This window comes from Pan troglodytes, chromosome 11 (assembly GCF_028858775.2).
Source record: "Pan troglodytes isolate AG18354 chromosome 11, NHGRI_mPanTro3-v2.0_pri, whole genome shotgun sequence".
In the NCBI taxonomy this organism is placed as follows: Eukaryota; Metazoa; Chordata; class Mammalia; order Primates; family Hominidae; genus Pan; species Pan troglodytes.
In genome coordinates, this window is record NC_072409.2 from 52,107,513 (window position 1) to 52,124,037 (window position 16,525).

General features: G+C 38.5%; 1 protein-coding gene across 12 annotated transcripts in view; it reads left to right on the top strand.

The window, feature by feature from the left end:
• The window catches only part of TUT7 (terminal uridylyl transferase 7), a 65,217-nt gene extending 53,008 nt beyond the window's left edge, over window positions 1–12,209 (top strand). For 6 of the 12 annotated variants that reach the window (XM_063787725.1, XM_016961078.4, XM_063787727.1 and 3 more), the window contains 2 exons: window positions 660–733; window positions 1,102–4,652. In XM_063787725.1, the coding sequence (XP_063643795.1) occupies window positions 660–733; window positions 1,102–1,263 (236 nt within the window). In that variant the 3' untranslated portion in view covers window positions 1,264–4,652. Of the gene's footprint in view, window positions 1–659; window positions 734–1,101; window positions 4,653–11,197 lie in introns of those variants that run through there. The other 6 variants (XM_001138539.6, XM_001138296.6, XM_016961082.3 and 3 more) reach the window with 3 other exon arrangements.
• The last annotated feature ends 4,316 nt before the right edge of the window (window positions 12,210–16,525 follow it).

Genomic DNA, 16,525 nt, shown 5'->3' on the forward strand with positions numbered 1-16,525 from the left:
TTTTACAGGTAAGGAAACTGTAAATAGTATAGATAACTTTTAAATAGTATTCCCAAAATTATTCCTAAAATTACTCGAGGCCTGTGTTGATTACTCATGACTGAAACATTATTACAGTCTTCCTCTTTGGTACAACAAAGTGGAGAATTTGCCCCAGCTTTGATGAATTTCTTTTTTCTCGCTAGCAGCAAGTTTTAAGTTGTGTACTAGGGAAGCTCTCATAACAGTTAGACCAATGATTTTGGCAGCCTGTGGGGACAGCAGCAACTCAAAAAGATGCGGGGCGGGTAGTCCGGGTGGCAGGGGAATTATCAAGCATAAGGAAGAGCACTTATCTAGAAATGTGGTCCCTTCAGAATGCAGTCTTGACACATTAAAGTTAGTAGTCATCATATTTTAAAAGTGAAATGACAGTGGAGGCATGGGGATAGATACAGGGAATTTCCTTTGGTGGCAGTTCAAAAATAATCAGCTGCTTCTTCCTCTCTCAAAATTATGCTGCTCTCTCTTGTTTCTTCAGATATATTGCTCCTTTGTCCACACAATATACTGAGTGGAGCTTCTGTCACACCAACAGACAGTCTCTCTGTGAAAGTTTGAAAACAGGGCTACTGCTTTCAATTTAAAGTAGGAACAAAAAGTGCTAATTTCTTTTTTAGGAATGTCTAAATCAGATTGTATGTTTGGATCGCCCTCACCTGTCCCATTGAAACCAACTGGTTTATTTGTTCAGGTAAACCTAGCTCAAACGGAGAAGGAGGCGTGTCTGTCATCTGTTCACTCAGGAGCTGCTCCCTGAGTGCTCTCAGCTCTGCACCATGTCCTTGCGCTGTGCTGGCAGTGCGGGCCCTCCTTCCTCTGGCTGACCTGCAGCACTCCTGTCTGTCCTGCGCGGGTGTGGTGCGTGGTGAGGCTTACTGGGCACCAGATGGCGGGGCCTTGTTTCAGAACTCCTGCCCATGGTCTTGCTTTTCAGTTAACTTGCAAAATTCTGCCACCCACATGCCTTATTTCAGCTCTCCTTGGATATGGTTTCGGTTTTAAGGCTGTTTCAGATGCTCTTCCTTTCGATTTTGTAAACCAGTCTATTTCATTTTTTAGGCAGTGCTTTTACATGAAGACAAAAAGAAACAAAAAACAACAATATTTTTGAGTCCCCAGTCAGGTATGTGGGTTTTAAAAAAAACAAATGTGTGTTATTTTATTTACTGCATACTTTACCACATGCCTTTTGAGACTTTTTCTCCGAATATGTGCTTTTAACAGGGATTGGACATCAGAATCACTTGGGGGAACTTTAAAACATATAGTTGCCCATCCTCTACCTTTATTTCCTAAAGCTAATTCTTCAGTGGTTAAGCATGGGCCTGTGTGTTTTGTAAATTCCAAGTGATGTTTATACCACCCATGAGTGGCAACCAGAGTCTTCAATTATTTGTTCCAGTCCCGTGCTTTTTGTTGCTGCTGTCTTGCCAGCAGTGTTTTCTCCTCCTGGAGAGTATTTGCCACACACAAAGTAAGGAAAAAAACTAATCTCTAGCCTGAACTCCACTGTTACCTCTCAGCTACTTCATTTATTCATTCTTTCAACAAATAGTTATCCAGCCTCTCCCCTCCCTTTCCAAGTTCAGGACACCAGCCTCAACACTGAAGATACAGCAGTGAACAAGCAAAGCCCCTTCTCTCATTTACTCTGCATCCTTTTCAGAAGAGGTAGACAATAAAGAGATACAGAGATAATATGTCATGTGATGGCAAATGCTAGGAAGAAATAACAAAACAAGAAAAGGGAAAGAGAATGGTTGGCTAAGGAGGCAGCCTCTCTGGTAAAGTAACATTTAAGCAAAGAATCAAATGAAACAAAGGGGCCAGTCGGGGGAAATTGGTGTTAGACTGGTAAACTCAGAGATGGAAACAGGTGTTGTCCTGCAGCATCACTGAGGCAGTGTGGCAGGAGTGGAACAGGATTGGAAACTCGAGAGACAGAAGAAATTTGAAAAAAAAAAAAAAAAAAAAAAAAGTGGAGCAGGCAGAAGGGTGAGTGAGTGGTAGAGGTGAAGTCAGAGGGTGGATAGATCTGGGTTATGAAGCACCTTCAGCAGTGGTAGGTACCGTTTTTGTTGGTTTTTTTCTCCCTCTAAGTGAAATGAGAGACTATTGTAGGGTTTTGAGCCAAGGAGTGATATTATCTGAATTCTGTTTTAAAAGGTTCATTATGGCTCCTGTGTGGAGGCAGGGTAGCTACTTAGAAACCAAGCCATCTCAGCCTCCCGATTTGTAGAGATGTGGTCTCACTATGTTGCCCAGACTGGTCTTGAACTCCTGGCCTCATGTGATCCTCCCACCTTGGCCTCCCAAAATACTAAAATGATAGATATGAGCCGCCACACCTGGCCATAAGCTTCAGCCTTGAGCAGATACTTTCTAAACACTTTATATAGGGAAACAAAACTAATTCTTGCGTAGCCAAGGTGTTCATTTTGCCGAGAATAACGTAGCATAGTGTTTACAATTACGTGGGTGTAATTTCTAGCTTTGTGATCCTGAGAGACTGCCTTATCCTCCATATGCCTCAGTTTTCTCATGTGTAAAAAGGGGGTAATAATAATACCTGACAGGGATGTTGAGAAATCCATGTAAAAGTACTTAGAACAGCGCCTGCATATAGTGAGAGCAGAGAAAAGGAGAAAAGGTTCATGGTGGTGATTGCATTGATGTTATTATTCCTTCAGGGTATCACCAAGTCTTCCAGTGCCAGCATTGTTCAGTTGAGAGAGAAATATAGATGCTAGGCATACACCTAGAAATAGCATTGACAGTAAGTTACGATTTCTGTAATTATCTTCTGAGTAAAAAACCTACATATTTATAAATCTTTTGAGCAACTGGAAAAAAAGGATTAACTTAAATTTACTACAGGAAAAATGTATTGCAATAATTATGTTACTTTATACCAGAAAAAAGAAAACATTTATAGGTGGTTAAAATCGATCCTATCCAATAAATCAGACTCTTCCAAATAAGTATATGTCAGATGATATAACTGTCTAGTTTATCTGTGATATATGTATCCAAATTATCTATGTTGTTATAAATGTGAACTGTATCTCACCTGTAAGTGGTGGTAATTTCCCCACAGCTCTTCCTTTCCATAGTACTAAGTATGTCTTTGGCCCACTTGTAGTTTCTCAAGAAAGCATGTTGATACGGACAGCCCCTACTCTCATATATGGTGTATTGACCTTAGGCAAGAGATGTGGTTTCTCTGAGCTCCAGATATGTCATCTATAAAATTGGTGTTAACACCGTTTATCTCATAGGGTGCTAAGAAGATTAAAGTACTGCCCAGAGTAGGCACTCAGTCAAGTTCTCTTTCCTCTCCTGATACCTACCCCCATCCTTTCCTCTAGGTTGCATATAGTTCTTTACTCCCAAAGGAGATCACAGTAGATAGAAAATCCCATGAATGTCCTTGCTCTTCGTTGTTACCTCCCTCCCCCTCTATCCCCCACACATAATGCCTTAGATATTCAGTAGGTTTTATTGATTAGAGGTGAACTTATTTGGAAGGAATAAAAAGACAAAGCAGGAGAATGGTCAAGAACATGAGTTTTAGAGTGAGACACTTGAGTTTGAAATCCAGCCCAACCATTTACTAGTTGTGTGACCTCTGTCAAGTTATGCAACCTCTCTGTGCCTCAGTTTCCTTTTTGGCAAATTGGTGCTAACACCTCACAGGACTATTGTAAGGATTAAGTTCATGTAGATAAAGCACTTAACACAGCATCCGACACATCTCATCACTCAATAAATTATCACTGCCCTTTGTTACTGTGGTTAACAAACACTTGCTGTAATTTCTCTCTTCTAACTTATAGGACAAACAAATAATGGAAATTTTTAACATAAGTATGTAGAGATTGTGGTACCACAGTGATAAACTGATTTTTATGCTTAAGTTAATGACTCTGGTTTATGTATGACAATTTATTCAGTATGAGAATCTCAGAAAACTAATGTTTTTTTCTATTCCTTAACCTTCCTACCCTTTTTTTGGTAAAGAAAATTACCGAAAAAACAAAAAACAAAAAAAAAAAAACTACCTCTGTCTATTTATTTATTCCATTTTAATCTCATGGCTTGAAATCTGAAAAATTGGAGTTGCTGTAAGAGATTGGTGGATGTCTTTTTGCCCTCATGGTGATGTATTCTTTTACAGCTTTTATCATTGACCAGAATTTTAAAGCCTGCTTATTTTAAAAAACGAAAACCAGTGTTCTTTATGATAATAAGCTTAAAATAATAGAAATACTTTTTAAAATAGTATGGGGAGAGCTCATTGTCAGTGAATATAGATCATTCTTGTTGATACCCTTCTTTGAATATTCTAGTGTATTAATATACCATTGTTTATTTAATCATGTCTTATTAATGGACTGGCTGTTTTCACATATTTGATATATCAAGTGTCTTCACAACTTGTGCTTGCATATTCTTTCCCAAAATATTGAAAGTCCATATATTTCCTTGTACATTTTTAAAGTTGATATCTAAATCTTTCATTGTAGTTGCAAAGCATGTAATTTCTTGGGGGAGGGGGGCTGTAAATATTGACATTTTAAAATAAAACTTTTAAATCAGCCTTAAATGTATCAAATGAAGTATAAATATTATTGCTTTTTCATACCCACCATCATTTATATACAGCTCAGCTCTTCTTTAACAGGCAAAAATTATATATCATTTCCCTTTCCTCCTTGAATTCTTTTGTTGTACTTCTACAGAATTTCAGCATAAGATGATATATTTTGTTTGTTTGTTTGAACTTCTCCCTGAGATGATATATTTTTATTACACATATTTTCAAATATTTTATTGAGTAGCTTATCATGCTTATCTGCAACAAAAATGACAGGGGCGACAAGCTAGGCCCTATTTTCTATAAATTGAATTTTTAAGCTTTTTATTAAATCTCAAAGGATGAAAATATCTTCTATATTGAGTTTTCACAATTATTAGAATATATAATTGATCAAAACAAATGTTACAAATTTTAATTAAAAATTACTTTTTTTTTAATACCTAATGCTAAATGATGAGTTAATGGGTGCAGCACACCAACATGGCACATGTATACATATGTAACAAACCTGCATGTTGTGCACATGTACCCTAAAACTTAAAATATAATAATAATAATAAATATTAATAATAATAATTACTTTTTATGTTTACTTACAACGACTTTTATTTAATAAGAAAGATGAGATTTTTTCCCTATACATTCATGTATCTTTGGGTCGACATTATTTACTGCGTGAATGAAACTGTTCCTTTTCTATCCCTAATTTTTTTTGTTTTTATAGTTGATAAAAACGGAAAAACCCCAATATTCTTTATGATAGCAAATTAAAAATAATAGAAATACTTTGAGTTTGGGAATAGAAGATATATTACAATAGTGCCACTCAATTATTTTGATTCCTTCTTAATTACATGACAAAAAATCACAGTGATATATCATGAAAAATTATTTGTAATGATCATCCACTATCAATGTAATTTTATGAAAGCTAAAAATTTGGATTTTTATTAGAGGCATTTACATTCACCACAGACACCAGCATTTTGTTTGCCTCTCCTCTTCTCTGGGTTTTTTTTTTTTTTTTGCCTCATGGCAATACACCACAGTAGGATTTGGCTGGTTAGGAGATACGCCTTTCTTTTGTAAAGTAGGTGAATAATTGTGAAAGGGGAGTTAGAAAGGACAGGTGGAGTGATTCCTGAAAACCAGCCTAAGCCTTGACCACAAAGGCATTCACAGGCATATAATTTTTAAGAAAGAGTACACATGGAAGTTGAAGAGCTAGAAATTGACTCTCTTAAAACTATCCTTGTGGCTGGGCGCCGTGGCTCACGCCTATAATCCTAGTACTTTGAGACACCGAGGCGGGTGGATCACCTGAGGTTGGGAGTTCCGAGACCAGCCTGGCCAACATGGTGAAACCCCATCTTTACTAAAAAGACAGATTTAGTCAGGTGTACTGGTGTGCGCCTATAATCCCAGCTGCTCAGGAGGCTGAGGGCAGGAGAATCACTTGAACCTGGGAGGTGGAGGCTGCAGTGAGCCGAGATCAAGCCACATGCCCTGTCAGGTAGGCTCAGGAACACATGGGCCCAGGTTGGAAGAGCATCATTTATATAAAACACTCTAATGAATAGTTGCATATTCGTCTAGTTATTTCATCAGGATAAATTCCCGCTCATAAGAATGATAGGTTTAAAAGTATGCACATTTTGACAGTGATGCCAATATTCCCAAATTGTGATTGTTGACAATCCCAGAGAGTCAGTGATATTGTTTCCCATACCCTGACTTCATTGGGATAGTCTTTTTTCATTTTACACCTGCTTGAATTCCTATTATTACCATTGAACTTTACCATTTTTTTTACATGATTTCATCTATCTTTCTTTGTACTTTTGTATTGGAGTATTCTTGACAGGGTCTCACTGTCGCCCAGGCTGGAGTGCAGTGGCTCAATTATAGCTCACTACAGCCTTGAACTCTCAAGCGATCCTCCCATCTCAGTCTCCCGAGTAGCTGGGACCATAAGCTAGTGACACCACACCCAGCTGATTTTTTAAAATTTTTTGTAGAGACAGGGTCTCGCCATGTTGCCCAGGCTCGTCTTGAACTCTTGGGCTCAGATGATCCTCCTCAGTTTCCAGAAGTGTTGGGATTACAGGCATGAGCCACTCCACCCGGCCCAGTTTATTATTTTAACCTCACTTATATGTGTTTGCCATACAGATGAATGTTTGTTTTAATAGTGTGATCTAGCCAACTTTTGCATGGTTTCTTATCATGCTTACCAAATTTTATAAATGCCATATTATTCCTCTATATTATATAAAAATTCATTCATGTGTTATTTCTAGTACTTTTGTTTTTTTACATGCAAATATTTTATATTCAGGTATAGTGAAGATTTTTCTGATATAGTAGATTACATGTTTAAATGCTACAGTAGTAAAACTACTAGTACTATACTTACCAAAGGGTTTAACATTTTGGGAACAACAGAAACGGGCAAGGAGCAGTATAACAATAACTAACTTACCTTCTAGAGAATTGGCATTGTTTTTCAATTTTTTTTTTCTTTTAGAGAGAAGGGTTTCACTCTGTCACCCAGGTAGGAGTGCAGTGGCACAATCATAGCTCACTGCAACCTCGAACTCCTGGGCTCAAGAAATCCTCCCACCTCAGCCTCCCAAGTAGCTCACAGGCATGAGCCACCTGTGCCTGGCTCAATGCCTTTTTTTTTTCTTTTTTTTAATAAAAGACCTGTCACTGAGGTAGTGGAAGTGCCTTGAGTACCATCACCAACATCGTTTCCTCTGTCATGTCCCTCTCAACCCTAGAAACATCCATTATTATGAGGTTAAGTCTCCAAGTCTCCTTTTTTTTTTTTTTTTGAGACAAAGTCTCCCTCTGTCACCCAGGCTGGAGTGTAGTGGTGTGATCTCTGCTCACTGCAACCTTCACCTCCTAGGTTCCAGTGATTCTTCTGCCTCAGCCTCCCAAGTAGCTGGGATTACAGGTGTGAGCCACTGCGCCCAGCCCCTTCTGGTTCATTTTTTGTACTCTTTCATATGTATTCCTTAACATATGTTTCTCCTTGGTGAATTTTTAAATTAAAATGGCATATCATGGCATATAATAAGAATGTCCTACAAACCAGGGATGGTGGCCACGGGCATGCAGTCTCAGCCACTCAGGAGGCTGAGGCAGGAGGATGGCTTGAGCCCGGGAGATCTGACACTGTAGTATGCAGTGATAGTGCCTGTGAATAGTCACTGCACTGCACTCCAGACTGGGCAACAAGCTAGACCTCATCTATTTTAAAACTTTTATATGTTGCTGTTTTTATATTTGGGTTTTTTTCTTTACAGTATTCCACCCTGTGAATAAAAAATATTCTATGTATTTATTACCCAGTTTTAGGTTGTATTCAATATTCTGCTGTTATTAACAGTGCTATAGTGAACATCCTTGTGGAAGTCCTCTTGAGCATGTATGAGAGATTCTTTAGGGTTTGTGTGTCTACAAGTCAAATCGTTAGGTCATAGCTTATGTGCATTTTAGTTAGATTCTATCAGATTACCCTTGTATTGGCTGAAATAATTAGAACTCCCACCAGCAGTGTGTGGGTCATTTCTATGTATCCTTCCAAATACTTAATTTATTTATTTTTCAGAATTTTCATTTTTGCAAGTCTGATGGATGAAAACTACTTTGGTGTTGTTCTCATGTGTATTTGTATGACTCTGGTGATGCAAGGGGCCCTTTTACTTTTTTTTTTTTTTTTTTTTTTTGAGATGGAGTTTCGCTCTTGTTGCCCAGGCTGGAGTGCAATGGCACAATCTCGGCTCCCCACGTCTGCCTCCTGGATTCAAGCGATTCTCCTGCCTCCTGTCTCTCGAATGGCTGGGATTACAAGCACATACCATGACAACCGGCTAATTTTTGTATTTTTAGTAGAGACAGGGTTTCACCATGTTGGCCAGGCTGGCCTTGAACTCCTGACCTCAAGTGATCCGCCCACCTCAGCATCCCAAAATGCTGGGATTACAGGCCCTTTTTACATGTTTATTGGCCATTTGGAGTTCCTCTTCTGTGAATTGTCTGTCAAAATCATTTGCCCATTTTCCCATTGAATTATTTCCCTATTAATTTTTAAAGATTCTTCATTTATTCTGAATACCGCTTTTTTATTATTATATAAATTTCAAGTGTCTACCTGCAGTATATCTTCTGTTTAAACTTTTTGTGTGTATTGCCATTCCAAAGTTTTTAATTTTGAGATAATCAAATTATTAGTTTTCCATAATTAGTTTTCATCATCATTTGGTTCATAATTTAGGGTCATCTTTAAGAAATTCTTCTCTAACCTGAGGTCATAAAGATATCCATCTGTATTTTCTTCTAACAGCTTTAAAACTTTGTTTTTTCTATTTAGACCTTTAATCCATCCAGAGTTTGTATGTGTATGAAGTATGAGGTAGTCTCTTTTTTTTTTCTTTTTTGAGATGGAGTCTTGCTCTGTCACCCAGGCTGGAGTGCAATGGCATGATCTTGGCTTACTGCAACCTCCACTCCTGGGTTCAAGCAATTCTCCCGCCTCAGCCTTCTGAGTAGCTGGGACTACTAGTGTGCCGCTGCCATACCCAGCTAATTTTTTTTTTTTTTTTTTTTTTGTATTTTAGTAGAGACGAGGTTTCACCGTGTTGCCCAGGCTGGTCTTGAACTCCTGAGCTCAGGCAGTCTGCCTGCCTTGGTCTCCCAAAGTGCTAGGATTACAGGCATGAGCCACCGCCTGGCTGAAAAGCCAAATCTCCATACTTTGTGCAGTTCACAATATCGAAGATGGGTGCCTACAGACTAGTAGACACTTTGTGGCATAAATAATACAGTGGTAGAACAATAGAGTACTTTGTTTCTTCCTGACTGAAATTTCTTACTGAATTCCCTGGCTGATATTTTTCGTTGTGAGTTGCTTATCTCGATGTCCTGCTTTGAAAAGTATGTGTTTAGGGAATGTTTTTATTTGCATACTTACTATGTTTGCTTATGGAAAATTTAGAAAGTAATGTTAAGTAAAATGAAGAAAATAAAAACCATCTATACTCCCTCCATTCTAGCATTAACTACTATTTAGGTTTTGGGGATAAAGTTTTCCTGTCTTTTTACATTAATACAATAATAGTTAACATTTATTAAGCATTTTCTAGTACCAAGTACTATTCCAGTTGCTTTACATGTATTCATCTAATCTTCACAATAACTTCAAGGGGGCAGGTATTATTGTCCTCATTTTACAGATAAAGAAAATGAGGCACCAAATACATGATTGGTGGGGTATATTTTAGTTTTTTGAAACTGCTATTTATATAGTTTTATACCTTGTTTTTTCATATTATTATCCTTCTGTGTATACCTAATATTCTATTATGTGCATAGTTCCTCATATACTTGGTCATATCATAAGTTTTGGATTTTAAGTTCTTTGCATTGTTAAATTATAAGGTTTTTATGAATATTTATTTAGCAGAATTTCTACCCACCACCTCCTGATCTTCTTCCAATAATTTGGCAACCAAAAATTGATAGTTTTAATTTGCATTTCATTGATTACCCCTGATATAGAATTTTTTCATATACTTATGCCATTTTTTTTTCTATTTTATATATTACCTTTTCATTACCTAGTTATCTATTGGTGTTCATTCTTTTCTCTGGTGACTTACAAGTTCATTAAGTATGGTAGTGTGCTTAGGAAACTCTTACCCTACCCCAGGATTACCTACATACTCACTCTTTCTTATGCTCTGACTTTCTTATAGTTACATTTAATTCTGTATTCACTTGGAAATGGGTAGAGAAGAAGGATATGGTGTGAGGAGGGAAACTACCTCCTTTCTTCCCCTCCAAAATTACTTATTTGACATAATACAGTTATTGAATAATTCATACTTTCCCCCATTGGTTTGAAATGCAAACTTCATTATGTATTACTTTGTTACATATAATCACTTAAGAATTTCTCAGGTCTCTTCAGTTTTTTCGTTGATCTATTTGTTCAGACTCCAGAACAAAATTTAGTAACTATTCTGTGGTATTGGTTTTAATCAGTAATCCTCATTTGTGTCCTCCACCTGTAAATATAATAAATTTCCTTTTTTCCTTTTATATCAATAAGTTATTGCTACAATGATTACCATCCACAGCTTCATATCTGCAGAGTAATGATCTAAGATATTTATTTCCGGCCAGATAATTCTTTGCAATCTATTATGTTTGGTTGCAAATGAAGATACTGAATTATACAAGGCAGAACCTTAAGTTCGTCTGGTGCTCTGTACCAACATGGAAATAGTGAATATGTAAATGTATTAAAATGAGATCACTCTAGGAACCTGTCTGCATTCAGAAAGAATTTTGACTAAGCTTATATTTAATTAATCATGTGCATATATACTTTTCAATATCTAGTCTTATTACTTGATTCAAAACAAGTGACCAATTCTAGTATGAAGTTTTTGTGACTACTTAATAAGAAGTAATTTTATGGCTTTTGTCATAAAGCGAGGCTTGTTTCATTTATATTGGGTTTTGTTTCTTCCCCTCCTCTAGGTAGCCTTTCCAGTAAATATATGACTCAGGGAAAAGCCTCAGCGAAGAGGACCCAGCAGGAATCATGAGGGAAGGAAAATGCAGCACTCTAAATGGCCACTCAGGCGTTCCTATTCACTCGGAAAATTAGGTTCATTTCACAGGACACAGCAGTGTAGATCAGGCTTCAACTTAACATTTAAGGGAAATGTCAGATTTTTTTTTTAATTAATGAAATTGTTAATGAGGAAAATTTTTTAATATAGTCTTATCTACCACACATCCCCATAGATTTAAGGATTTTAATAGAAAGTCATGATGTATGTATTTAAGCCACGTTAAAAGAAAAAATATAACTATGGACCGGTATTCAGTGAATACAGTTTCATGGTTTTTAATTCTTTCAAAGCACATTAAAAATGGTGTGCTGATAAACCCCAAGTAAATTAACCCTTTTTCCATATAAATCCATTTTTTGTTTTGAAGAGGGGAAATTATATTTATTGTTGTTTACTGAATCCTGGTGTGAAAGCATATCAGATATGTATGAACTGCGACTGCTGTACTTCCGATTTACGGACATCATTTTATTGCTATTTGTAGACATGATAACATGAACATGAGTACCTATTTATGTGGGCCTTCAGTGGATGGCCAGTGCCACTGAGGTCTCTGGGGTTTCCCTCTCTAATTTTAAGTAAATTGACATATAACTACTATGCTTATAAAAATGAAGTAAGGAAAACAAGTAGTCCTGTTTGCCACTAAAAACATTTTCAAAGGAAAAATAAAATGAAAGTACTTTTTACTTTTTATGATACTCAGAAATTAGGATGAAGAACTTTTAAAATTGCTGAAGATCAAAGAGGTTATCTCTGCCAGTCACAAGTGTGGCTGGTGTCATTCTGGGTCTGACTGGAGCCCTCCTGGACTGTTTCTTTAATTTCAAAAGCCCTGCAGACATAGTACCTGGTCAGAACTATGCCTCGGTTTATTTATCATTTTGAAATAAAATCAAAATTTCAACCTGTAATTTTATCTACATTATTTTCTAGTGAAAGATTCCTAAATTTCCTGGAAAAAAAAAAAGATCAAGGAGTGAGAACATTGGGAATGATAGTAAGAGGAGTTTAACAAAAAAGAAGAAAGGACAAATATACTCCCCTAAAATAGTGTACACAGACTTCCCTTTGACTTGTGCCCTTGCAATCATTGGTGTGTGTTAACATCCAGTGTGTTCCAGGCTCTGGGAACGTATAAACTTGTTATTATAAGAGGCACAGATGGGGGGGGGGGGGCGGGGAATTTGTAGGCAGGGAGGCTCAGGGGGTGCTTGCTGGACGAACATTCTGGATGTTTGAGGACTCAGAAGACGCACATCCCTGTGCCCTTCTTTTTTAAACAATTATTTGAAGACAGTCTAGCTAAAGACGAATCATATCGAAATTAAAGACTTCAGAATTTGGAGGCCATGGTAGAAAGAATTAGTGATCATTCCCTACTCATTTTGAACGCAAACTAATGAATGACGCAACCTGGGCTGATGCTGCTCTACGTGACCATCCTCAGCTGCCCCCTTCTGGTTTCTTCTCTTTAACTCATGCATGAAAGTCGACTAGGCTTACAATGCTTGTCACACTTTTCTTTGAAAAGCCCATTGATGCTGTTCTGTTGTTTTCTAGCATTATGGCAGAAGACAAGTCTAAGACCAGGCTGATTTTTGTTCTCTTGCAGGTTTTGTTTTTCTGCCTGGGTGCTTCTGTTTTTTAATTTTATCCCTGTAATTCAGAAAGAAAATTACCTCAATATAGAAATACATCTATCCAGTGACTTTTCATGCTAGGAAAACTTCGAGTTTAATCTCTACATGACTGGCTTAATTTTTACTGTCATTCTGGTGCTTCCTGTTTCTAATACGGATTTTCTCATTGCACTTCTAATTTTCTGGAATTTACCTCACTGACCTTCCTTTACCTCTCATTTCTTTAGTTTACTTATATTCTCTTCCTTTTCATAGGAGGCATGTTTTCTTGTATCCCTTTAAGGATGTTAAAAGTTTCCTACATTTTAATCTGATCCTTAGGGTAGCTTCTGCCCAAAGTACTGGGTCTTTTGTTTGATTTTCAATACCTCACACTGGATCCATGGGACAATGAGCAGTATTTGCCAGCAGGCCTGGATAATGGATTGCCCTCGATTCTTTACTTGGATGTGGTCACAGCCCCATCTTGCTGCCCCAGCTGGGATGCCAAAACGTCTGCTCTTTGCTAAGTCCATTGGCCTAGCTATCTTTCAAGTGCAGCCGGCTTATCTATCTTAAGCTGTACAAATGCCCCATTACCAAGGTTCTCCTTGCCACCTTCTCTCAGGAACAAAAATATGAAATCTCTTTTGTATAGCAGTGGTCCAGTGGCCCAGTGGCCCAGTGGCCCCAATCTATGATGTTTAAAACTTGCTCGGCTGGGTGCAGTGGCTCACCCCTGTAATCCCAGCACTTTGGGAGGCCGAGGTGGGCAGATCACTTGAGGTCAGGAGTTCGAGACCAGCCTGGCCAACATGGCAAAACCCCGTCTCTACTAAAAATACAAAAATTAGCCGGGCTTGGTAATGGGCATCTGTAATCCCAGCTACTCAGAAGGCTGAGGCAGGAGAATCACTTGAACCCAGGAGACGGAGGTTGCAGTGAGCCAAGATTGCACCACTGCACTCCAGCCTCAGCGACAGAGCAAGACTCCGTCTCAAACAACAACAACAACAACAAAACTCTTGCTCAATGTGTGCAGGATCAGCAGTGTGCAAAAATGTTTTTAAATGTTCTTAGATAACTTCAGTGTATTTTTCTTCTTGAAATATGTTTGACAAATGGCTTCTACTTTTAAATCTTTCCTGAGTGGAAAAGATCCTGGATAAATACATCAATAGAGTTCAGTGTTACAAGCAAAAATATACACACACACATGTTGAAAACAGAATTTAACAAACCCCTGTAAAACTGTAAAGCCCTCAGTAGTTTTTTCTTTGGAAGCAGGCATATTTGGACAGCAGCAGTCAAGAACTACATAGACTTTCCACTGAATGGAACTCTAGACTTAGACAAGGTCTGGCCCACCTCGTTTTCCAGCTGTGTGGCAGTCCCCTAATCTCAGGCAGTTCAGTTTCCATTCCTATAAAATGGAAACCATTCTTGGCTTTCCACACAGTTGTGATAATCAAGTGAGGTCTTACCAGGAAAACACTTCTTTAAATGTCTAGAACTATGAAACTAATGCCTGAAGTGCGGGGTGAAACAGTTCCCTATTGTAAGTTCTGTCACATATTAGTGGAAATCTAAAAGTGGTTACAGCTTGTAACTCTTTTGACACTTCCCATACCCACCTCATTTTGACACCACTGGACAGCTGCTGCTCTGAGATAAGCTCACATACTGCTTAAATAATCGTGAAAATTATTTATTCTAACATAACATTATTTCAGGGACTTGTGCCAGTTTCAAGTGATATTAGAAACTAACAAGTAGATTATGTGACTTAATGCTTATGTGCAAAACAACTAACCAAGTTAAAAACTGAATAGTTGGGTTTTCTTTTTTGTTTGTTTGTTTGTTTTTGTTAAATAGTGGGTATTAAATAGAGGAAAGAAGTCTGTTAAACATACACAGGATCCTGAATCAGAAAATTGAGGACTAGATGTTTTCAATAGTGTCTAATGCTCTCTACTAAAATCCTTGAGTTTCAGCATCTGTAAAACTGCCATGCCAGTGCTTCTGCCCTACTCAGTTCAAAGTTGTGAGGCTAGTATGAGATAATATAATATGCTCATGGAGTTTTCTGAATCTTGTAAAGTGCTGCACAACTGTGTAATGTGTCAATAACTGGAAAAAAATGACACAGCATCTTTTATTTTTATTAAATTTTAATTTTAGGGCTGTTTTAGGTTCACAGCAAAGTTAAGCAGAAAAACAGAGCTGCATATATCCCTTGTTTCCACATGTGCCCCACTGTCACTCTGCACCACAGTGGTACACTTGTTACAATCTTAAACCTACATGGACACATCATTAGCTCTCAGTGCCCATAGTTTACCTTAGGGTTCACTCTTGGTGGTGTACATTGTGTGGGTTTTGACAAACGCATAATGATATCTATCCACCATTATAGTAGTTTCACAATACATGGCATCTTTAAATACTCATTAACAATTACCATTTGAGTGAGGCTGTGTGCCTTGCACCCCTCTAAGGGCTTCTCCTGTATTAACTCATTTAATCTTCACAATATCTGTAGGAGGGAGGATATGAGATCCCAAACCCCCAGGTAGTCAAAGATGAAGGCCAAGAAACAAACCCACCACACCACCACCTCTCTATGTCCCTCCCTCCCTCCCTTCCTCCCTCCCATCCCTTTTTGAAATGCAGTCTCGCTCTGTCACCCAGGCTGGGGTGCAGTGGCGCAATCTTGGCTCACTGCAACCTCCGCCTCCCGGGTAGCTGGGATTACAGGTGCCCGCAAACACGCCTGGCTAATTTCTGTATTTTTAGTAGAGACGGGGTTTCACCATGTTGGCCAGGCTGGTCTAGAACTCCTGATCTTAAGTAATCTGCCCGCCTCCGGCCTCCCAAAGTGCTGGGATTACAGGTGCCCGCAAACACGCCCGGCTAATTTTTGTATTTTTAGTAGAGACGGGGTTTCACCATGTTGGCCAGACTGGTCTAGAACTCCTGATCTCAAGTAATCTGCCCGCCTCCGGCCTCCCAAAGTGCTGGGATTACACGTGTGAGCCACTGCGCCCGGCCCCCAGTTTCTTTTATTTTCTTTCTTTCTTTCTATCTGTCTGTCTGTCTCTCTCTTCCTATCTTCCGTTCTTTCTTTTTTTTTTTTTTTGAGACAGAGTCTCACTCCGTTGCCCAGGCTGGGAGTGCAGTGGCACGATCTCAGCTCACTGCAACCTCCGCCTCCCAGGTTCAAGCGATTCTCCTGCCTCAGCCTCCTGAGTAGCTAGGATAACAGGTGTGCACCACCACACCCGGCTAATTTTTGTATTTTTAGCAGAGATGGGGGCTCACCATGTTGGCCAACCTGGTCTCGAACTCCTGACCTCAGGTGATCTCCCCGCCTCGGCCTCCCAAAGTGCTGGGATTACAGGCGTGAGCCACGCGCCCGGCCCCCAGTTTATGTGCAGATAAGGCTTAGGAAAAAAAAAAAAAAGCGTCCTCTTATTGTCAATGCGATTGCATTTCTGTAGCAGGAAGTCAGAACTACTTGATGGAATTTTGAACTATCCTTTCAGAAACTGCCGGAGATCAAAGATAAACTTGGCTTTAAAAAATGTTTCACTGATTAGTTCTTCCCA